General features: G+C 33.7%; 3 protein-coding genes across 3 annotated transcripts in view; all 3 read left to right on the plus strand.

The window, feature by feature from the left end:
* Nucleotides 1–937: 937 nt before the first annotated feature.
* On the plus strand, nt 938–4,396 carry LOC129430462 (L-rhamnose-binding lectin CSL3). The gene is made up of 9 exons (XM_055187667.2): nt 938–1,081; nt 1,188–1,211; nt 1,317–1,373; nt 1,466–1,601; nt 1,704–1,813; nt 1,932–1,976; nt 3,037–3,154; nt 3,755–3,852; nt 4,228–4,396. Exons 1-9 carry the CDS (start codon nt 1,036–1,038, stop codon nt 4,242–4,244), a joined length of 651 nt encoding a protein of 216 aa, XP_055043642.2. The 5' UTR covers nt 938–1,035; the 3' UTR covers nt 4,245–4,396.
* The window catches only part of LOC129430375 (uncharacterized), a 28,404-nt gene continuing 5,041 nt past the window's right edge, over nt 970–24,332 (plus strand). The window contains exons 1-18 of the mRNA XM_073874820.1: nt 970–1,008; nt 17,577–17,649; nt 17,733–17,756; nt 17,962–18,018; nt 18,107–18,242; nt 18,371–18,480; nt 18,603–18,647; nt 19,042–19,161; nt 19,258–19,366; nt 21,709–21,755; nt 22,440–22,502; nt 22,606–22,629; nt 22,727–22,783; nt 22,891–23,026; nt 23,123–23,250; nt 23,716–23,772; nt 23,931–24,066; nt 24,161–24,279. Of these exons, the coding sequence (XP_073730921.1) occupies nt 17,604–17,649; nt 17,733–17,756; nt 17,962–18,018; nt 18,107–18,242; nt 18,371–18,480; nt 18,603–18,647; nt 19,042–19,161; nt 19,258–19,366; nt 21,709–21,755; nt 22,440–22,502; nt 22,606–22,629; nt 22,727–22,783; nt 22,891–23,026; nt 23,123–23,250; nt 23,716–23,772; nt 23,931–24,066; nt 24,161–24,279 (1,414 nt within the window). The 5' untranslated portion in view covers nt 970–1,008; nt 17,577–17,603. The remainder of the gene's footprint in view (nt 1,009–17,576; nt 17,650–17,732; nt 17,757–17,961; nt 18,019–18,106; nt 18,243–18,370; nt 18,481–18,602; nt 18,648–19,041; nt 19,162–19,257; nt 19,367–21,708; nt 21,756–22,439; nt 22,503–22,605; nt 22,630–22,726; nt 22,784–22,890; nt 23,027–23,122; nt 23,251–23,715; nt 23,773–23,930; nt 24,067–24,160; nt 24,280–24,332) is intronic.
* Nucleotides 10,186–13,304, plus strand: LOC129430463 (L-rhamnose-binding lectin CSL3). Its single transcript, XM_055187668.2, has 9 exons — nt 10,186–10,308; nt 10,396–10,419; nt 10,663–10,719; nt 10,814–10,949; nt 11,081–11,190; nt 11,324–11,368; nt 11,669–11,789; nt 12,135–12,246; nt 12,337–13,304. Exons 1-8 carry the CDS (start codon nt 10,263–10,265, stop codon nt 12,238–12,240), a joined length of 645 nt encoding a protein of 214 aa, XP_055043643.2. The 5' UTR covers nt 10,186–10,262; the 3' UTR covers nt 12,241–12,246; nt 12,337–13,304.

A 24,332-nucleotide genomic window follows, 5' to 3' on the forward strand; every position in this document is an offset into this window, starting at 1 on the left:
AGTTTGCCCACCGGAGGGCTCATGACATTTTAGAAAATTGCTCTCACTATCTCATTTTTTTCTCAAAATGGTGATGAAATATAAAAACTACATAGATCTTGTATAGTTATATATATATATATATATATATATATATATATATATATATATATATATATATATATATATATATATATATATATATATTTATATATATATATATATAAATTAACACAAACTAAAAATAATAAATGCTAGAAATATTGTTCAGTGTTAGTTGAAATCAGTGCATTAATTGATTTTAACAAATACAGTCTTTTATTTTAAAGTTTACTCAGCTATCCTGATTATTTATTTGCCTTGATAGCAATAAAGATGTTTAATAAAACAGAATTAAAATACATTGCCACAAAAGTGTAAGTAGAATAACATTAACATCTTTGGTTGTGCTCCTCACTGTCATATAAAACAACAACAACTGAAATGAAAGTATGATATCTACAAAACATTGCAAAGCTTATAAAAATGAAAAATAGAGCCTCATCCAGTAGTAACCCAACTGTATATTTTTTGTTAGGTTAAAGTTATTTTAATTGGTTAACATGCTTTAACCAATATTGCTACACATTCATGCAAGAATGAGATAGGTAATTTTTTTTATCTTGCATTCACTCTAAAAAGGTACCAAAGTTGTCACTGGGGCGGTACATTTTCAACAAAGGACACGTTTGTACCTAAAAGGTGCTTATTGGATTTGGTACCTTAGAGGTACATAGTGGTCTGTTGCAAAATGGTACATATTAGGACCTTTTTAAAAGGTACCATCCCAGTGACAACTTTGTACCTTTTTTCTGAGAGTGTTTAATGTAATATTGCATGTTGTTTCAACATTTAGCATGACATCAATATAAAATGTCACTTCTTCTTTTGATATCTACAGTTATTGTGTGGTAATAGAGATGCTCGCTGTGATTATTATAAATACCAGGAGTTACTGTGAGTTATTTGCCTTGGTCGTAATCAAGCTGCGATAAAAGGATTTGTGGTTTTTCACACATGTACACGTTTAACATGCTGGTACCAAAACCAAGCTGGATTACTTGTAAGTGTCGATTTTTCCCCTTGATATTGAATAAGAGATTAAATTATAGTACACATTGAAATTTTGGTATACAGATGTTTCATTTTGCATTTGTTTGTTTTTCCAGTGCTGCTGTTTCTCTGCCAGCATGGTAAGGTGTGAACAGACACTGATAAAATGCATACCTTATATGCACTGTAAAGTTGTTTTGTAATAAAAAACTATTTGTATCTTCTCACATAAACAACATGTTCAGATGTAATGGGAAGGAATGCCTTGGTATGTGAGGGTGACACTGCAAACCTCCTGTGTTGTGAGTAATGAAACTCATTTTATTATAACCATGTGTACAGTGTAACTCTACAAAGAGTCATATTATTGCTTTGTATTTTTTACATGTCTCAGCCGAGGGTCACATTAAAGTCTCTGAAGCCAACTATGGGCGGACCGACAGGACAACATGCTCTGAGGGGAGACCAGAGAGTCAGATGGGCAATGTTCATTGCATCCAAGAAACATCCATCCAAAAGATGTCCCTTAGGTAGGAATAATTCGATTGAACACAAAATATAAACTATATATCAAATAAAATATATTTTCTAATCACTTAAATATGTCTTCTGTTGTATTTTCATTGTTTCAGATGTGACGGGAAAAAAAGCTGCTCTGTTCCTGCAAAAAACTCAATTTTCTCCGACCCGTGTCATGGAATTTATAAATACCTTGATGTGACCTACGAGTGTATCCCAAGTAGTAAGACACACACAGAATTACCATCCTGTGTTTTTGAGTATATTTTTAATTATTCAATTCTTGCCATGTTTATGGTTTATAGTTATTGTTAAACTACCTCCCAATGTTTATATTTTAGAGAGGGCTGTTATCTGTGAGCATAACCAAAATGAAATTTCATGTGGTAAGATGAATCTTTTTTTTCTCTCATTTCTTTGTGGTTTTCATACAACAATTAGTTGCAGCTGCTTATATGTATTTGATCCTTAAAGGGACACTCCACTTTTTTGAAAATATGCTCATTTTCCAGCTCCCCTGGGGTTGAACATTTGATTTTTACCATTTTGGAATCCATTCGGCCGATTTCTGGGTCTGGCGGTGCCACTTTTGGCATGGCTTGGCACGGTCCATTGAATCTGATTGGACCATTAGCATCGTGTTAAAAATCATAATCAAAGAGTTTCGATATTTTTCCTGTTTAAAACTCGACTTTGTAGTTACATCGTGTACTAAGACCGACAGAAAATTAAAAGTTGTGATTTTCTGGGCAGATATGGCTATACTGGCGTAATAATCATGGACTTTGCTGCTGTAACATGGCTAGTGTAGTGATATTACGCACTGCGCGAAAATAGTCCCCTTGGTTCCTTCTATAGCAGGGGACTATTTTCGGGCAGTGCGTAATATCACTACACCTCCTGTAGCCATGTTGCAGCAGCGGGTCCTTGATTGTTACGCCAGTATAGCCATATCTGCCTACAAAATTGCAACTTTTTAATTTTCTTTTTACAAAATGTAACTACAGAAGAATCAAGTTTTAAATGGGAAAAAAAATCGAAACTCTTTGGTTGTTTTTTGGCGCGATGCTGGTGGTCTGATCAGATTCAATGGATTATGCTAAGCTATGCTAAAAGTGGTACCGCCAGACCCGGAGATCAGCTGAATGGATTCCAAAAAGGTAAAAATCAAATTTTTAACTCTAGGGGAGCTGGAAATGAGCATATATCTTTTTTTTTTAAATGTGTAGTGTCCTTTTAAGCTTCCACAATATTATGAATAGATCTGACTATATTGAAGCAAAAATTGCTATTTTGTAACCAAAGATAAACCACCATAAAAATTCTTTCAAGGTTAAGAAGGTCAGAGTTTATATGGTAAACACAAGACAAACAAAGTCTTAGTCAAAATATTTTCACATTTAGTAAATTTTTGTAAGAACACATAATGCTTTTGTGTTTTAATAGATTCTGGTCTTATACTGATTCAATATGCTAATTATGGACGGAGAGACCGAACAACCTGCCCTAATCAACATGCAACATCCGACTGTTATTCTTCTCAGATTAAACGCCTTCAATCGAGGTATAAAACACCAACACTTCTCTTAGGTCCCTTTATTTAATATTAGTCTCAGATGTCTATAGAAATTGCTTATGTATATATATATATATATATATATATATATATGTATATATATATATGTATATATATATATATATATATATATATATATATATATATATATATATATGTATATATATATGTATATATATATGTATATATATATGTATATATGTATATATGTATATATGTATATATGTATATATATATATATATATATATATATATATATATATATATATATATATATATGTATATATATGTATATATATGTATATATATATATGTATATATATGTATATATATATATATATATATATATATATATATATATATATACATATATATATATATATATATATATATATATACATATATATATATATATATATATATATACATATATATACATATATATATATATATATATATATATATATATATATATATATATATATATATATATATATATATATATATATATATACATATATATACATATATATATATACATATATATACATATATATACATATAATTTTTTTGTTTTCACTTTGTAAGCTGCAATGGAAGGAGGACATGCTCTCTTTTTGCTTCGAATTCTGTCTTTGGTGATCCATGTTATGGTGTTTATAAGTACTTGGAGGTGACTTACAGCTGTAAGTAAAGCAGAGTAAGTACCTTTTCTGTCTATTGAGCCAAACCAAATCTTCTCCAGCATATTAAACACTTTTAATAAGGGTTAAGGTCAGGAAAATGATTTTCATGCTTGATGCATACCAATAATTTGCCCTTTTCTAAAAACACAGTAAAAAAACTTTGTTGTTAAAGAAAAGAGGAATAACACATTGCAACAATTATTGGCAGTTGAACCATTTATTTACTGCAATAACGATTCAATCTTATTTGAAAGCAAATGGCCAGTCCTTTTTTGGTCGGGCAGTGGACAAACATGGTGTACTGTAACTACATTGCTGCAATCATTGGTAACGTTGGGTACTGACATATTCTAACTGGTTATACCATCTATTCAGGTGAACCAGGTGACTAAACGTCTTTAATGGAGGAATACTGCTGGTGATGAATCAACATTTTATTAAAAGCTTTTTAAAAAGAATTGAGTTGATTTGTAAGTTGGCCTTTTTATTCATTTATTGATCACAACATAACATGTAATAATAAAGAGCATGCTAGCAAAACTTGTATGTGTGTGTTTGGTTTGTTAGGATATACTATATTCAATATATAGGGTGATTTCAGTTGTATTTGTTATCATAGTAAAACAACAATAAACACGAACAGAAGTTATTTAGGTTACAGAGTACACCACAGTAAACTTCAATTTAATGTTGCTTTTTTATTGAAAGCAGTCATTTTGTCAACTTTGTGATGATGATTCATAAATCTGATTAATAAATAAAGAAACAATATTCCCAGGTGAAAAAGTAGTACACTTCTATAGTGAACTTAAAGTGCTTTATTTTCGAACACTAATTTTGTACTTAATATACTAAAAATTCATCTTTAGTACTTCTTAAAGGGATAGTTCACCCAAAAATGAAAAGTCTATCATCATTTACTCACTCTCATGTTGTTACAAAGCTGTATAAATGTCTATGTTCTGATAAACACGAAAGAAGACATTTTGAGAAATGTTTGTAACCAAACCGTTTGTGGACCCCATTTACTTAGTATTCTTTTTTCCTACTATGGAAGTGAATGGGGTCCACAAACGGTTTGGTTCCAAACATTTCTCAAAATATCTTACTTTGTGTTCATCAGAACAAAGAAATTTATGCAGGTTTGTAACAACATGAGAGTGAGTAAATGAAGACAGACGTTTCATTATTGGGTGAACTATCCCTTTAAGATGTTCTTATCTAAGTGTACTTCACTGTGCTGTTTTGAGACATCATGAATATGAACTAAAATGCACTTTTAACATACTATCTCTGTATTAAAAATGTACTTAGTTAACACTTGTATTTAACTTGAACTTAACTTTCATACAAAGATGGGTTCAAGTTTACAACAAGTTGTACCTAAATACATTTTAAATACATTTTTAGCACATTTTAGTTCATATTTATGGTGTCTCAAAATAGCATGAAGTACACTTAGATGATCTTAAGAACATCTTAAAGATACATTTTTAGTATATTAAGTACAAAATTAGTGTGTGAAAATAAAGCAATTTAAGTACACTATGGAAGTGTACTATACTTTTTCACCTGCACCAGTCATCTGATTATTCTTCATCTGTTACTGGACAAGCAAAGACAGAATCTCATTTTGTAATTTGATACAAAATGTTACAAAACCATTTACTGGTTTACTTTTACAAACACCAATGCAACAGATGGAGTACAGGAGGTGCTTAAAGTTAGAGATATAGTATGTATGAGAGAACACTCAGGCATTTTTTGCTATTAGTCATTGATATAAGTTGGGTGCATGAAACTAATGGTTTACACTATGCTGTTAGCATTGTTTTACAATATTGTGTTAACATTTGTGAAATCCTTTACACTGGATGATTGTATATAGGGAAACTACTCTTACACAAGCAAGTCCAAGACACACAAGACACTACAAAAGTGATTTTAAACATTGGATTTAAAACCTAATAAACTTATTTAATTATATTGTGTGTTTTTCTTTTATTTCTTTTATTGAACTTATAATATACACTATTATAGTAGAAGTGCAGATGATCTTATTAATACACAATTAATATCATGAAATAACGTACCTAGTCACGTAAATTTGTGATTCTTTTCCGTGACACTGACACGTTTTTATGCCTTTTTGCAGTTCTGTTTACGTGTCACTGTCACGTATTTCAAACCATTGATGCTTCGGTTTAGGGTTAGATTTACATAAAATGACATCTTACCCAAACCCAGCTGTAACCCTAATTCCAGGCGACAATGGTTTAAAATACTTAAAGTGACTTCCTAATGCAAACACCAAATCTAACCCTAAACCGAAGCATCAATGGTTTGAAAATAGGACAAAACAGTTGAGTAACAAATATGTGACAGTAAACCGAAATACGTGACATGCTCACGCAAATAGGTGGAAAAACGTGTAAGTGTCACGGAAAAGACTCACAAATTTACGTGACTATTGGTACATTATTTCGTGATAAAGGGTTGTAATATATAAGGTAAACTTCACAATAAGGTTGTATTTGTTAACATTAGTAAATGCGTAAGATATCATAAACTAACAAAAAACAAGATTGTTATTATAACTCTTTGTTATTGTTAGTTAATGCCAATTAAATTGTTAATGTTAGTTCATTGTGCATTAAAGGCGGGGTCCATTATCTCTGAAAGCCAATGCTGACATTTGAAATCACCTAAACAAACACGCCCTTTACCCCATGAGAATCTAGACCTTTTTTTTGTAAGACCCGCCCCACACGTAAGCAAACCCAGGTACCAATGTTGGTTAATAGACACGTCCTTAACTGCTGATTGGCCACAAGTTTGTTTTGGTAGTCGGCCTGACTCCCTTTTACAAAGCGTTTTTCATTAATTGTGCACACCGCCTTTAACTAACCTTAAAGCGGAGTTTCACGTCTTTGCAAACGAAAGTTTAATGCATTTTAGGAAGGATTGTTCCTGTGCACCTATGCAGCCATTGTAGAGGTGGGGGGTGATACCACAGAAACTGAAAATTCTCAGGCCAGCATCATATGTCCAAATTTCAGTCAAAACCGATCTATTTCATCATAAACAATCTGAAAACAGGGCTTTAAGTGTAAAATACCGAACTTGTCCTTTAACCCCCAGGGGTCCAAAAACGCGGGGACGCGTTTTGACGTGTTTTCTCCTTATCATAGCAGAATCAACTTAAAATACTCCATCATTAATAATCAAACACTTACGTGTTTGACATCATTTGAAACTCTGAAGGGTCCTCTTAAATTAGTGTACATTCACAATAACAACAGATCTTTGTGTTTTTGTCAAATAAAGAAAATAAACAGGGTGCTCATTCAGACATTTCTGTCTCCGCCAGCTGTCTCTCAAATCACGTTACAAAAATTAGTTGAAACTCCGCGAATACTCGTCACACAAACATAATACACATATCCAAAGAAAGCCTGAAATGTCTACTTTCAAACAAGCTAATTATTATCAAAAACAAATATTTCCTGTTTATATAATCTGCATTGAAGTAAAGAGAGTACCGTTTTTCCTAGCTGAGCTCATTATCTCTAATGCGGTCACGCCCACACACTGTTGACATGGTAATGAAGAGACGAGCTGTTTAAACCAGCAGAGCAAAGCGTAATGTTTGATAAGATTTAAAGACTTTAGCGCATGTTTGGATTATAAACTTTATACACACACGTGAGGAATATCTTCATTTATGTCTGGACATTGAGGAAGAGAAGCGTTTATCTTTAACGTTACCTAAGAAGAAGAACAATGGAAGACGCAATGGAGGCGGATTCCTGAAGAAACTGTAAGTCATTTGTCTTCATTTATATTTGCTATCATGTAATATGTTATGGCTTGTGCAGTTCAGCCTACATAAGCAACCTCAACAGACTGCACGCCTCGGATTGAAAAACGTTCGCATTGTTTACAAACAAGTAACTTACGCGTGATCACGTAACGTTAATGGCGGATTTCATTGTTTGCTGTACAGTGTTAGACACAGTTATTCACTTTCGTATCCTTCATGGCAACTTTGTGTAATGCTGCACTGCTGTGTCTTTTAAGTGTGTGCTGTAAGATTCCATGTTTACATGCTTATTTACAAACGAGTACGCGTGATCACGTAATGGCGGATTTCATTGTTACATGCTGTACAGTAGACACTTTCGTATCCTTCATGGCAACTTTGAGTAATGCTGCACTGGGGGGGTCTGCTGTAATATGATATTGTTTACATGCAACGCATTCCATACATTGCGTTTTACACGCGACACCGTTTTATTATGAGCTCCGCGTTGTTTACACGGAGACTCGCCTTTTTTTTTAATTATAAATTTACCTTGGCCAGTCTACCTAGGTGTGTGAAAGACACAAATCACGTGACCAAATGGTGGCGCAGCGGTAGTGCGTTAGGCCGCCATGTGGTAGACCCGGGTTCGAAACCCGCCTAGGCCAAGTTTTTTTTATACAGTATATTGAGTTTAGGCGACCACCGTTACAAGTGCTATCATTTACCCATCAGTTATGTATGTAAGGGTATTTCTGTGGACAATTTATGCTAACAGCTGTTCATAACTCTCTTACAGGTCTGCATCCCTCTCATCAGTAAACTATGAAGTGGAAAAACATATTAACACTCTTTGGACATAAAGTTGTATGGTAACATGAGCCACATGAAGTTTACAGCTCTGTTGTTTATCAGTTTCTTATACAAGTTAAGTTTTTGAATAGGGTCCTACTGACCTTCATTTCTATTTTGATTATATTGTTAACTTCTTAATAAACCTCAAACAAACATGTTCATTTGTCCTCACATTCTTTACTGTAGTTCCCTCCTCCCTCATTATGCAGCTCATTATGCAGCTCATTATGCGAGCCTTTGTTTGCTAGCTGTCAATCAATCCTTCTCGCATACGGCCCCTCTAAACAAAAAGTGTCTTACAATTTCTAAATCAATATACTTGTTTATGTGAATGAGTAGGCAGGATGATTTTCACATCATTTTAAAGAAAAAACTCTAGACTACTAGATTCTGTTTAGGAAAGTCTTGTTAAAACATGTTTAGTATGAGTTTTGTGGACTTATATCAGTGACTTAAAATTTTAGCTTTTTAAAAAAACACGCATAAACCTTTTTCTCTCAAAAATACAAACATGTACATACATGTAGCTCATATAATATTTTAGCCCAGTTTGTGCTGAACACAGTGGTATGAGACACTTGCCATTATTATGTTTTAAAGCAACTGAAAAAAGACCAAATGTAAGAGCATGTCAGAACCTCTGACAGTGTCCCAAAATGGTCGGACCCCAGAGGGTTAACAATTAAAACTTATGATTTTAAATATGTAGTAAATTGAACATGAGCTAAAATTAATAAATGCTGTAGTAGTGTATTTTATTTCACGTTAGTTAATGCATAAATTACAGAGCTGTTCTGGTCATAATAAAGATGTGTAACAAAACAGCATTAAAAGAAATTTAAAGAAAAAAATTAAACCTGCTTGTTTACCATTACTCATTTTCACATAAAACTGAAATAAAGGCTGTAAAACATTTTGAAAATCTTTATGTATTTGATCATTAGAGCTTTAAACAATAAGATTTTGCATAGGTTTTGTGGAGACCGTGTCAGCTTGAGTACTTTTTTTAACATTTGTAGTAAAAATGTTACAACAACAGAGTTTTTTTTACTAACTGTATCTTTTTAATCATTGTAAAAAACATCAGTAGAAATTACAATCTTATTGCAGCTGGGTTGCCGGTAAATTACCGTAGATTTAAATTTATGTTATTTACTGGCAAGAGTTTGTTCAAAGTTGAATACATTGTAAATATTAACAAGTCTTTGTCTTTACAGAATGGAACTATACAATAACAGCTTCATGCAAAGCATTCTGGGAACCAGAAATCATCATCAAGCTTTTTCTGTTTTTTGCTTTAGATTTTGTTTCCCAGAATGTTTCGCTTGATGCTGTTTTTCTAGTTTTATTCTGTAAAGACAAAGACTTGTGAATGTTTGGTGTTCATTTAACTTTGAACAAAATGTTGCCAGTAAATAACATAAATTTAAATCTACGGTAAGTTACCGGCAACCCAGCTGCAAATTTCTACGGAATTTTTTTACCATGAGGTTAAAGCAGTTTTAAACAGTTATTGCTAAACATTTATGCAAGAATGAGTAAAGTGCAATTTTTAATCTTGCATTTGATATTGCACATTGTTTCAAAATCTAAAAAGACATCAGTTTTAAATACTCAGTTCTTCTTTTGATTTTTACAGTTATTGTGTGGTAATGGAAATGCTGTGATTGTTATAAATACCAGGAGTTGCTTTGCATTTTTTGCCTTGATCGTAATAAAGCTGAGCAATATAAAAGATTTGCAGTTTTCACACATGTACACGTTTAACATGCTGGTATCAAAGCCAAGCTGGATTACTTGTAAGTGCTAATTTCTTTTTTGTATTAGATAACAGAAACATTGAAAATGTGATTATACAGTAAAGATGTTAATGTTTGTTATTCCAGTGCTGCTGTTACTTTGCAGACATGGTAAGATGTTTCTTTGTAAAATGCATGTCAAACCTGCATGTATTAGAAATATCAGCTCACAAATCAATGGGTTTATTCCCCAGTGAACACACATATGCTGTGAATAAATGTATACCTTTAAAGTAACTATATGTTGCTTTGGATAAAAGCGTTTGCCAAATGCATAAATGTAATTTTGTAAACAGGCAAGTTCAAGTCCTTCTTTTGAATGTTATTTGTATCTTGTCACATAAACATGTTCAGGTGTCGAGGGAATACTTAGCTTGGCCTGTGAGGGTGACACATTAAAACTGCGATGTGGTAAGTAATCCAGTTCTGTTATATTACTATGTGTACAGTGTAACTTTACATTGAGTCTCATTATTGTTTGAATTTTATTTTTTACATGTCTCAGACTGGGGTTACATAAGGGTCAATAGCGCCAACTATGGGCGGCTTTCAATATTTATATGCTCTAGAGGGAAATCAAAAGAACAAGTCTCAAATTATCAGTGCCTCCAAGAAGGAACCCTCCCAATAGTGTCCATGAGGTATAAATTATTGCCAATATTTATATTTAATTCGCAAGTATTTAACACATAATTAAAATAATATATAAGATTAAATACATATTTTTTAAAAGCCTTAAAAGGTGTATTTCATTGTATTTTCATTGTTTCAGGTGTGACGGAACAAAAAGATGCTCGGTTCCTGTACAGGACTCAATTTTCTCTGACCCGTGTTATGGAATTGCTAAATACCTTGATGTTATCTATTCGTGTTTACCATTTAGTAAGTCAACAGTTTTAAACACACGCATGCACGCACATGCACCCACACTTAATGACTTCTTATCAAGTCTCATATGCTTGTTGTTAAGTTTGGTAGTCATTGTTTAAACCACCTCCCAATGTTTGTATTTTAGAAACAAGTGTTACTTGTGAAGGTAGCCGAAATGACATTCAATGTGGTAAGATGAAACTTTTCTTACTCGAATTTCTTTGTGATTTCAAAACAACAAAATGAAGTCTAAATATATTTGATCCTAAACTGTTTTGTTACTTCCACAATAAAATTAAAGGATCTACCGGATCACATATTGAAAAAAAGTATTAATCACAAATATAAACCATCATTAAAATTGTCAATTTTCTCACTTTTGAGAGAAGGTCAAAAGTTTGATTTTAAAGACAAGATGAAGTTTTAGCAGTCAAGATATTTTCTCATTGAATAGCTTTTAGGAATAACACATGTTTTTGTGTTTTTATAGAGACTGGTGTTATTCGGATTAAACATGCCAATTACGGACGGAGAGACAAAACAACCTGCCCTCATAAACAGGCAACTACAGCCGAATGTTTCTCTCCTCAGACTAAACGCTTTCAATTGAGGTATTACAACACTTTACACTTTGTCTCAGGTCAAGTTACATCAGACCCATAATCTTTCAGTCTTCAGATTTTTAAATAATATAATTAAAGGCGGGGTGCATGATTTTTGAAAAAACCTTGGAAAAGGGGCTGACTACCACAACTTGTAGCCAATCAGCAGTAAGGGGCGTATCTGCTAACGACATCATTGTCTGGGTTGCTTGTGTGTGGGGCGGGTCTATCAAAAAAGGTCCAGATTCTATTGGGAGAGATCATGCACCCCGCCTTTAATAAAAATATAATACAATTTAAACATATATATAAAATACAAGATAAAAATAATGAATGATTTTGTCACTTTCTAAGCTGCGATGGAAAGAAGTCATGTTCTCTTCATGCTTCGAGTTCTGTCTTGGGCGATCCGTGTTTTGGTGTTCATAAGTACTTGGAGGTGGCTTACATTTGTAAATAAGTATAAGTAAGTATATAACCCTTTCCTGTCTATTGAGCAAATCAAGTCTTTTCCAGCACAATAAACACTTTTAATGGGGCTAATGCTTTGTTACAGACAACTCGGATGTTGGATATTACCGACCTCAAACCTAGAAGTGAACTTCTGGAAAGTCAAACGAAGGCTGCGTCATACCAAAGATGTTCAGTTGGGTTTAGGTCTAGGGTTAACTGAAATTCCTAGACCGAATCAATAATTTCTTCATTAGTTTTGCTTTACCCAGCAAGCAATAGCCGCCATTTACTGTTTAGGTTAACTTTAAACCTGATAGTCCAGCCATGAGTAACCTACTTCAAACCAAAATAAACTTGGTTTTTACAAAAATAACTTGTGAGATGTATTATATTGCATCATGGCAAAGTCAACAGTGATTACAAGGTGTTTGGTTTCATTTATTTACTTAATTTATTTTTTAATTATAAATGGGCTATGGTTAGACATCTATTTAAATCTGACAGCCCAAATTTGGCCTTGTTTAAAAGTTCATGTTTGAAAAGAAAAGGGCCCTGCCCAAATTGTTGCTATAGAATTAGAAACACACAATTCTCAAGAATTAAAGTTTGTGCTCACAGAAATGACTAAAGTAGTCAAACATGTTTGCTAGAAGTGGGCACCCCAAAACTTTTGTCCACATATTTTAGTTGTTTAAGAGATGAGAAGCTACACATTGTATCAGTTATTGCTTTAGCCATTAATCACTGCAATAATGGTCCAATCGTATTTGCTTGTTTAAATGCAAATGCGTGGCAACTTTTTTTTGGTGGGGCAGTGGACAAACATGGTGTAACTACGTTGCTACAATCCTTGGTAGCGCATGATACTTACAACATTAGTATACTGTAAGATTGGGTTGGGAAAGCTGCAAAAAAAAAAAAATTATGTGAAGCCTGAATGTAATGTCGCTTTGTATTTAAATGATAAATGAATATTCTAACAGGTTATACCATCTATTCAGGTGAACCCCAACACTGCTAGACGTTTTTAATGGAGGAATTCTGCTGGTGATAAAACAACATTTTATTGAAAGTTGATTCCTTTGAATTAATTCAGTTAAATTGTAATTTGTAAATGTAATAAAGATTGAGCGTGCAAGCAAAACTTGTGTTAAGTGTTTAATTTGATAAACTCTATAGAGTAGTTTTTGTAATGGTAAAAACAATGAAAAATATAGCTGCAAGCAGAAATACCGGGGTGAAGCCGAACAAGGGCACAGCAAGAAGTAAAGTTGAGTTTGGATGAGCAGTTTAAAGAACCTAGGAAAACCTTATGATTTCAGATTAAAAAAAGAAAAGGTTATCAACAAAAATATTATATGTTCTGGTCCACTGCAATGAATCGTCCCTAATGTTACAACAAGGTTAATGAGTCAAAAGAGCCCACCCTCGTGTTTCTACAATGTTCTGATGCAGAGTTATAGCTCTTGCAAAACGGTTGCTAGGGTATTCTCATTGCTTGCTAGAGTGAATTTGCATCTACCAATGATTATACTCCAAGCCATGAAAGGAATAATCCATAGTGGGTTATGATATTAGATGTAAGTTTGCAGTAGTTTTAAGCAAAAATAGACAAAATAGATTGTTTTTAAGCGCTATTCCACACTACTGGACTAAGCATAAAGCAAACATGGCATGTTTGGTATCGTTAGACTCGGCAATGATTTAGGACTTTAAGGAAACATGTCCAATGAAAAAATGTTGACCGTAGCCAAAGTAATAAGCACGTAAAACATTTGTCTGACCACTAGGTGGGGCTGTGATTAAACAATGCATGCGCCTCAGTTTCTGACTGCTTTCACAGGTACCACGTTTGTGGCTGTTTCTCAATGTCAAGGAAGGATCCTCAGAAGCCAGAATTTCAAGGATGCTACATCATCGACATGTCGAGGATCCTCAGAATTGCAACCAAGGACTGAGTCCTTCATTCAAAGAAATATCCCATACACATGAAAGGATGCATATGTGTATCCTTTGTACTCTTCACGCTCCTAACTCACCCACAATCCTATGCGCGCAAAGCACACCTTTTTACTTTCGTAATGACGCAATGATGTGGACTTGCAGCATGTTCCATTTACGTGTTCTCCAAATTCTAAAGATGAGCCTCGCCTAGCCTCTGAAAGAAGTGACTTGGAAAGACCAGTCCTTCCAAGGAAGTAGCCCTGACATTGAGAAACGGCCTGTAAGATTGGTGAAGATACAACCTTGGCATTGGCAAATCGACACGAATTCCATAACTTTTAGCATTGTCTCTGAATGCTATACAACGATTTTCATACAAATCAGACAAAAGCTCTAGGACTAGCTTTTTCAAAAAATTCTAAATAGCTGAAAAAAAATTCATGACTGAAAAAAGAAAAATCGTCTTGGCCAAGGATTCAGAAGAAAATAACATTTTGTTTTATCAGAAGTTATAAGCAAAAACGTAAGGGAAACTTGTAGAGGGCTCCTCCCGAAATGGCGGTCTTGAAGGGGTAAAGTCGTTTAATCTTGCATATGATGAAAAATTATTTCTAATTTTTTCCACTTTTATTCTTCTATATAATCAATTTTTCTCATGGTGTATATTAGTCATTTATATAACTGAGGATGGTAAAAAAAATGCTTTTACAATATTGTGTTAGCAATTGCGAAATCTTTCAACATCAAACCACTTTTACACAAGCAAGTGTAGACTCTTTACACAAGACACCAGTGGCGCCTGTGACTTCTTTTTTAGGGCGCACAATGCGAGGCTCGTGATAAACATTGATTGCTTTTGAATTTGAAACTTAACCAACCTATTTGTTTTTATAGTGTGTTTTTCCTTTATTTACTAATTACTATTTACTAAACTAACATAAATTAACGATGAACAAAATAATGTAGTTTTTATTAATCTTTGATTTGTTCATGTATTCATTGTGCATAAACTAATATTAAATGTGGCACAGAATGTAAAACTGTATTTACCTAGGCATAGATAAATAAGAAGAGTACATGGTAACAGGGGCGTAGGCAGAAATTGTATTTTGGGCGGGCCGGGGCAAAAGTGAGTGGGCCAATAGTTTATCCTAGAATAAAATTTTAATAATTAAACCTTAGAGTAGAAAAAAAGAATAGACAATCTGCAAAAACAGTGACATCTTTCCTTTTCAATTTTCGGCGAAGGCAATAATAAAACACTGTCTAAACATGTTCAACCAACACATAGCTCAATAAAGGCTGGACAAACCAGGCCAGGCAGTCTTATTTAGGCTAGTCAGTAGTGCAAAAACAGTTCACCTGAAATAAAGTAGGCTAAAAGTAACAGGAAATTGAAATAATGAAAACTCTCAGCAGAGCACGGTTTGAAATAAATAACAACACACAGCCTAATTTATATTAAATCAACCATATACAGTGCAATCAGCCTGGTGGAAATTAAGCTTTTGTGCCAAAAAATAGCAACTCGTTTAAATTAAGCAATGTAACTTAACCTATAAGGCATACATCTATACACAACACACCACTTAGTTAAATCACTTCGCGAAGCAAAAATTAAGGAAATGAGTTAAACAACAGGCTTACCTTTGTTGTTTTCATTTTACAAAACAAGACGGTTTAATGTTGAAAACAGAAATGATCTCATTATAGTCCAAAGAGTCACAGAGTTATTTTTCAAAAAACAAAAGGCACAGGTTTTTGAGGCGAGTAGTACTCGTGGTTTGTACGTGGTTCATCAATTGCCGTTAGATCGGCGGGTCAACCTGTGTCCGTCTGACCGGAGAGCTCACTGGAACTGCCGCCAGGGAGCAAGCGGCAACCGGCGCCACCAGCGCGCCTGACTAGCCGCCTTGTGGGTTGATGAGTCTGAAGAACTGAGCTGGTAGGACTCGGCAGATGGAGGCAGTGGCGTATCGTCTTCCTCAACTCTTGTTTTTTTAAATAACACATTAAAGAAACTTTAGCCATTATTGTGGCAATTTTAATATTAGCTATAAAAGCAGTTAGCAAAGTTAGCTGGCTGGCTGCCAGAGCCCGCCGCTCCCCATCGAGTCTACCTGTCAGAACCCCTAGCAACCAATTACGTTCCGGAGGCTTTCTACAACTTGCTTTAACAACTCCATTTTATTTAGAAACCAAATTATACACACACCGGTCAACAATAAATCAGGATTATATTAATATATTTTCTTAAATACATTTGAATAATAAAAATAAACAAAAAATGTATTTTGATTAAACTTCCCTGGGCGGGCCAGGGAGTTATGTGGGCGGGCCAGTGCCGCCCTGGCCCATTACTGGCTACGCCCCTGCATGGTAATGACATATCGCTTCAAACATGATTGCTTCTTCCTTCTTATTTAAACATTGTGCATGCAAAAGACTGCTGGAAAACAGGCCAATCTCAACATAACACTGATAACATCATGATGTATGCCCCCAACATTAAATTTAAAATTAATTTTAAGTTGTTATGATACTGAAAACGAAGTCGGGACTTTTGACTTAGCGCTATATGCTAGCTAATGCTATATGCTAGCGTTTAGGCTAAAGTTCTCCTATACGTAGAAGTTACGCTTTACAGGTCCATATTGAAAAAACACCAATTTATCACTCAGAAATTTCAATTAACAATCTCCAAACCACTGATTATTTATCAAATTCTGTAACTTTGTCTGATACAGACAAAAGGAGCTACTCTGTGAAACAGCCAATCAGAGCAGAGCTCAACATTATTATTCATGACTCTGTCAAATAAGTTAATAAAATACCATTTTGTTTTAAAGGTTGTAAATGGACATGTAAAATGCTTCTGCAATTTATAAAGACATATACCTTCTATATAGAGAGAACATTTAACACATTCTTTCAATGCATTCTTTGGCACCTTCAAGGTAACACTTTACAATAAAGTTGTATTTGTTAATAATTAGTTAATGCTTTATCTAACATGAACTATCAATATCAATACATTTTTGAAATCGATCATTAAACTTTTAACATTAGCTAATGCACGATGAACTTACATGAACAATTGGCATGGCATTGGCATTAACTAACATTAACATAGATTACTACTGAAAATGCTGAAAAACTACATTGTTCATTGTTAGTTAATGCATAATATTAACAAATACAACCTTATTGTAAGGTATTTTCTGAGAAAAGTACAGTTTTTTAATCTTGTATCTGATGTAATCTTGCATGTTGTTTCAACATTTAGCCAGACATGAATTTTTTTAATGACCACTTCTTCTGTTATCAGGTCATATGTGGTAATGTAGATGTGATTGTTATAAATACAAGGAGTTGCTGTAAGTTATTTGCCTTGGTCGTAATCAAAGGATTTTTGCTTTTTCACACATGTACACGTTTAACATGCTGGTACAAAAGCTAAGTTGGATTACTTGTAAGTGCCGATTTATTTTCTAGTATTAGATTATCTAACAGAAATTAAATTTGATATAAAGATGTTTATGTTTGTTATTCCAGTGCTGCTGTTACTTTGCCAACATGGTAAGATTTGACATTATCAAATTCAAACCTGTTCATGTACTGTAGTCCAATTGATAGAGTAAGCACATTCAATGGGTTTATACCAGTGTACTGTACAACTATACGTTGCTTTGGATAACATTTTTTTGTTAAAATACTGAATCTGCCAAATACAAGTACAACTTCTTTGAACTTTATTCGTGTCTTCTCACATAAACATGTTCAGGTGTGGAGGGAAGAAAAGCTTTGGCCTGTGAGGGTGGCACTGCAAACCTCCAGTGTTGTGAGTTATCTCATTCTGTTATCTTTGTGCATTTCTTTACATTGGGTTTTTATTATTGTCTTATTTTTATTTTTTTTACATTTCTCAGCCAAGGGTTACATTAATGTCTATAAAGCCAACTATGGGCGGGCTGACAAGATAACATGCTCTAAAGGGAAACCAAAGAGTCAAATCTCAAATGATCAGTGCTTCCAAGAAACATCCATTCAAGCAGTGTCCCTAAGGTATGGATAATTAGCAATAAAGTGTTGAACATGGAATTACAATAAAATACTGTAAAATTAAACATATATATATATATAATTTTTAAAATCCTTACAAAGTGTATTTCATTGTATTTTCATTGTTTCAGGTGTGACGGAACAACAAGCTGCTCGGTTCCTGTACAGAACTCAATTTTCTCTGACCCGTGTATTGGAACTGTGAAATACCTTGATGTGACCTACGATTGTCTCCCAATTAGTAAGACACGCACGCACGCACGCACGCACACACACACACACACACACACGTTTACTACTTATCTAAATGGTTCACTCTGTAATATTATTAATCATATCTCTTTTCCAATGTTTATATTCTAGAGGGAATTGCTATCTGCGAACATAAACAAGCATACATTAAGTGTGGTAAGATGAAACTTTTCTTTCTCTAATTTTTTTGTGGTTTCATAAAAACAAAAAACATCCAAATATGTGGGTATTTTTAACCCCTAATGGGTAAATATTGGACAGAACATGTGTTGGGTTAAAAATGACCCCATGCTGGGTTAAAAATGACCCAATGTTGGGTTTTTGTTATGCAACCATAGGTTAAAATAACCCAGAATTTGGTCAATTTTGCTCTGTTCAATATACATGGCTCATGGCCTAACACAAAATGACAAATAATATGTTAAAATTACACATAATGTGTTAAAGCATAAGTCAAAAAATGTGTCTGTAGCAATCAAATAGCAGTCAAGATATTTTCTCATTTAGTAGCTTTAGTAAGAACACATACAGTAATGCTTTTGTGTTTCAGATACTGGTGTTATTCGCATTCATCACGCCAATTATGGACGGAGAGACAAAACAACTTGCCGTTTTCCGTCATCAAACACAGACGAATGTTTGTTTCCTCAGACTACACGCCTTCAATTTCGTTGTGAAAACAATACTTCATCTCATGTCCCTTAGAATACAATACATTGTAAAAATATACACAATACAAAATAATACGATTTATTTCCCTTTCTAAGTTGCGATAAAAAGAAGTCATGCTCACTTAATGCTTCCAATTCTGTCTTCGGCGATCCATGTCGTGGAGTTAATAAGTACCTGGAAGTGACTTACAGCTGTGAAAAGAAGTAAGTATAAAACACTTTTCTGTCTGTTGAGCCAAACCAAGTATTCTGCACAATAAATATTTTAATGGGGTATAAGTCAATAACTAAAATTAAAAATCTCTTTGCAAGCCAATTTGACCCTTCTGTAACATCTTTTCCAGAGTCAAAGAAAAGGGTTTTCAACATTAAAAAATAAAAAGCTACCCATTGCATCAATAATTGGCAGCTACTAATCACTACAATAATGAACCAACTGTAATTGCCTATTTAAATGCAAATGGTGACTCTTTTATGGCTGGTTAGGGGACAATGGTGTTACATTACATTGGTGCAATCCTTGGTATTGTTATTGGCAACACCAATACTATACTGTAAGATTGGGTTGGGAAAGTATGTGCTGCAATAAAGTAAAGACTGCATGCAATGTACATCGCTTTGGTTAAAAATGCTAATTTGATATTCTAACATCTATCCAGGTAAACCACAACACTGCTAGACGTCTTTAATGGAGGAATACTGCTGGTGATAAATCAACGCTTTCCATTTTATTAATTCATTAATCAAATAAAAGTGTAATAATAAAGAGTAAGCATGCAAACATATATATGTGTGTCTTCAGTAATGTTTATTTGTTATAATGGTAAAAATTCAACGAGGCTGATTAAGCACATCACAATGTTCGACTTATCCATTGTGATGAATGTATTTAGCCTATGTGTGACGTCATATTTATACCCCTGTGAAACAGGAACTCGTGGTTAAACAATTTACTGTTCCTAGTCACCAAGGTGTACACATTTTTTTTTAAATCAATGGGAATATACTTCAAAAATATTTTTCTCATGTAATTTCATAGGGGTAAATACATAATTGTGGCACAGACAGTTTTTGTTAATATTTTTTAAGAATTCTTTTCACGGACATCTTTGCTTAAATTTACCAAGCGTGTCACTATTAGTGGATGGTACTGTATGTCCTCCAATTAAAGTAAAAGTCAACAGTAAAAGTCAACAATAAAAGTCAATATTTACATACATACAGACATACAATATCCATGTTAAATTCATGCTAAGTTCATTCAAGTTCATAGATCATTTCTATCAACATCTTGCATTGACATTTTTTCTCCTTCCACACTATTTTGGATTTATTTATCAAACTTTTTATGTGTAAGTAAAGTACTGTGACTTGAATGGTTAAACATCATCAATGTACAATGTGAATTTACTGTACAATCACAGGTATTTACTGAATAAAACAGTATAAAAGTATTACAAACCATTCGCATTGCAAACCTTGCGAACTGAAGCCATATACGATTACCTTATATGAAGAACACATATATGACTTTATATGTGATCAAAACGCACAGTCAGATCTCATTCAAACATAAACCAGCATGACGTAGTCGGTCACAAGAGTCAATAGCGCTTCACATTTTTAGCTAACGTAATGATGCAATTGGTCACGAGACACACGAGAGCCAATGTCTTTTCACAATCATAGATGACGTATCATCGCTTCTTCTGGACGCAGTTTTTGAATCAGTGTACACCGGATCTGATATTTACAGCGGATTGTCATCACTTTTGCATCTTTTCTTCAAATAAATAGATCGTACTTTGACCTATACACCTGGAATATAATTTAAGTACATTTTTAAAAAGTTGTGACTGTTTTGTATGCTGTGTTTATATCATATAATAAATAAATGGGTAGGTTATTTGCTTTAAATTCTCGAATAGTGTAATGTGTATTAAAATAGAATTAAATTGAAAATCTTATCCCATTACATGTCATCATAGCAAAATGATATCCCAAAATATAATTTTATACCCTAATATATTAAGTTTCACCTGCTGCCGGTAGAGACCCTAATTTAGTAAATGCATCTTATTTGGTGATATGGACAAACAACCATATCAATCCTATGGGTTGGAGAATTGGTTGGAATATGATCTGCTGAAGGTGACAGATGATCCTAACTAGCCATTCTTTTTTGTTCATATTTTTGTATTTGTTTCCTGAACTGGGTCTGTTCTGTCTGGGATAAATAAGTATCACTGAATAAACTATTTCCAAAGCAAACTCTTTTTTTTTGTATTCTTACTAACTGTTGTTAATGGCAACAATTCCTAATTTAACCCTATACATATTGTATGACCAAAATCATTTCTGCTTGCTGTCAGAATTATGGTTTTATACTTTTCCATGATGTGTTTCATTTTTAAAAGTGAAATAATCCATTATAACATCATTTAGGACACTGACATCACCAGGACTGATCAGATTGAGGCAATCATGTTTATTATTAAAGTAAGCAGCGCATTTAAACTCATTGTTCTCATTTGCTCTGATCTTAGCATACTCATAACTTTGCTTGCCATAGTGTACACAGGACTGATGGAAGGTGAGCATTAAGGAAATGCTGATCTGAAGAATAAGTCTATATGTCAAAATAATATATTTAAATTTTACACAAATGTATAATGTTTTGAGTCTGTCGAAGTTTGATAATACTTCATGGAAGAGGAATTCAGTGATGTCATCCAATCTTTTTCATGTATTGTCTTAAAGGAGGTTAAGCCTTCATGTGTTAATACCTGGAGCACGCCTTACATTATAACATTTACACAATGCAATTAACACTAATCATAGTTATTATGGTTAGAATTATGTTGTAAATTCTCAGAAATAAAGGTACAAGAAAGTACAGAAGTTGTCGCTGGGGTGGTATGAACTGTTATTCACTGTTATGTTATTTAACACTGTTATTTCCAATCTTTGATACGTAGCCTATAGACTCTCCATTTTGCAAGCAAGGAAAATACAAAAACAGGTGTTTTTTTCTGTGGGTTTGGCTTTTGCAATTATACGCCAGTCATATTATCCGTTAGCGTTTACTTACATAATTAATTGTAACAATACTTTATAATCCCCATAATATCTCCTTTTATAAAAACAAGTTTAAAGATAAAAACACCCATTCCACACCCAAAATGACAGTAGCTATCTTACCAGTCATGTTTGCCTGGTGGTTTCAGGTTTGCCTATAAATAAGGAGAATAAAAAAGTCTTTATTTTTAAAAAGCAGCATCCATCGGTTCATCTATCTGCACATTCATCATGCTGCAACGAAAGCTGACCTTTTTTACCTGTAAGTATAATGATCTCTTATATGTGATGTAACTTGTAAGTAACAAGAGTATAAATAAACATAAGTGTTTTTGTTGTAATTGATATATTGATTTTTTTTTCAGTTTTGGTGCTACTATGCCAACATGGTAAGGACTGATTTTTTATGCCACTGTCAAATTCATCATGCACATTTAAGTATGTAACTGTAGTTTGTAGTATAAAGGTGCCTTAATTTGTCTTTAGGAATCAAGGCAGTGAACCTCATCACCTGTGAGGGAGAAACTGCCAAGCCCACCTGTGGTTAGTTTTATTCAATCTTTGCAATCTTACATTTTACTTTATGCTCAAGTTACATATTTTTTTTAATATGTTAATACTGAAATAAGTGTCTTACTATTTATCCCCAGCACAGGGAACCATTAAAGTGCTTTCAGCCAATTACGGGCGTACAGACAGCAAAACCTGCTCTAGTGGAAGACCAGCTGGTCAGATCTCAAATGTTCAGTGCACTCAGAATACAACACTAAGTGTGCTGACCACTCAGTAAGAACAATAAACAATATAATAGAGATATAAAAATGCTATTTGTAAGTATTTTGTATACTTCTGATGTGTTTACTGATTGTTTTTTTGTCACAGATGTGATGGAAAGCAGAATTGTTTCATTGTTGTGGGGAATACGGCTTTCACTGACCCCTGTCCTGGAACTTACAAATATCTGAATGTGTCTTATGAGTGTATCCTATCACCAACATCACCACCACCAAGTGAGCTATACTCATTATTATTGGCTTTAAAAATCACCACGTTTTATTTGTGTAACTACTCATGTAACAGTCTTTAAATGGGGAAAACATGTAAGTGTCTGGTGACTTCTAAATTCATTCCTGTTTGGATCCTAAGGAATGAATGGGGCTATAGGCTAAATGCTAACACATGCTCTGTTGCAGCCACACTTGATTCTGAGGAACTACTTTGTTTGGCGGAAGAGTAATATTTGTACGAATATAATTACAACTTATTTGTGTTTTATTTTATGAAACCCTGCTATGCAAATGAACTAACCGTTTTATAAAAGCAATAAGCCCTGCGAAGCAGTGGTGTTACATTGCATTTTATAACAGCTAAGGGGCCACTGCTTTTTGGGACTTATTGCTTTAATATACAAGTGCATTGTACCTGTAGGCACTGCATTACTTTTCCTAATTAGTTTTTTTCATCTCTGACTCAAGCTGTACCATCAAAGAATCAAGTTACATGTGAATCAAACACCACCCACCTCAGCTGTGGTGAGTCCTCCCTGGGATTCATTAAAACATTGACTTTGGATATGGTACAATAATGGTTTTAAGACCTTTCAACATAATACGATATAAAAATCATGTAATTTTTAATAAATAATGATAATAATAATGCATGTGTTGATCATGTTACTTTTTATACACAGACCAGGGAACCATAAAAGTGCTATCAGCCAATTACGGGCGTGCAGACAAGACAACCTGCTCTAGTGGAAGACCAGCTGGTCAGATCTCAAATGTTCAGTGCACTCAGAATACAACACTAAGTGTGCTGACCACTCAGTAAGAACAATAAACATCTTTATAGATCTAAGAGATATTAAAACGCTATGTGCAATTTATTTTGTATACTAATGAATGTTTTTTTATGTCACAGATGTGATGGAAAGCAGAATTGTTCCGTTGCTGTGGGGAATATGGCTTTCACTGACCCCTGTCCTGGAACTTACAAATACCTGAATGTGTCTTATGAGTGTATCCTACCACCACCAGCAAGTGAGTTATACACCTGACTGATCCTACATTATAGATTGACTTAATACAAGTCA

Source organism: Misgurnus anguillicaudatus, chromosome 13 (genome assembly GCF_027580225.2).
Source record: "Misgurnus anguillicaudatus chromosome 13, ASM2758022v2, whole genome shotgun sequence".
Taxonomy (NCBI): domain Eukaryota; kingdom Metazoa; phylum Chordata; class Actinopteri; order Cypriniformes; family Cobitidae; genus Misgurnus; species Misgurnus anguillicaudatus.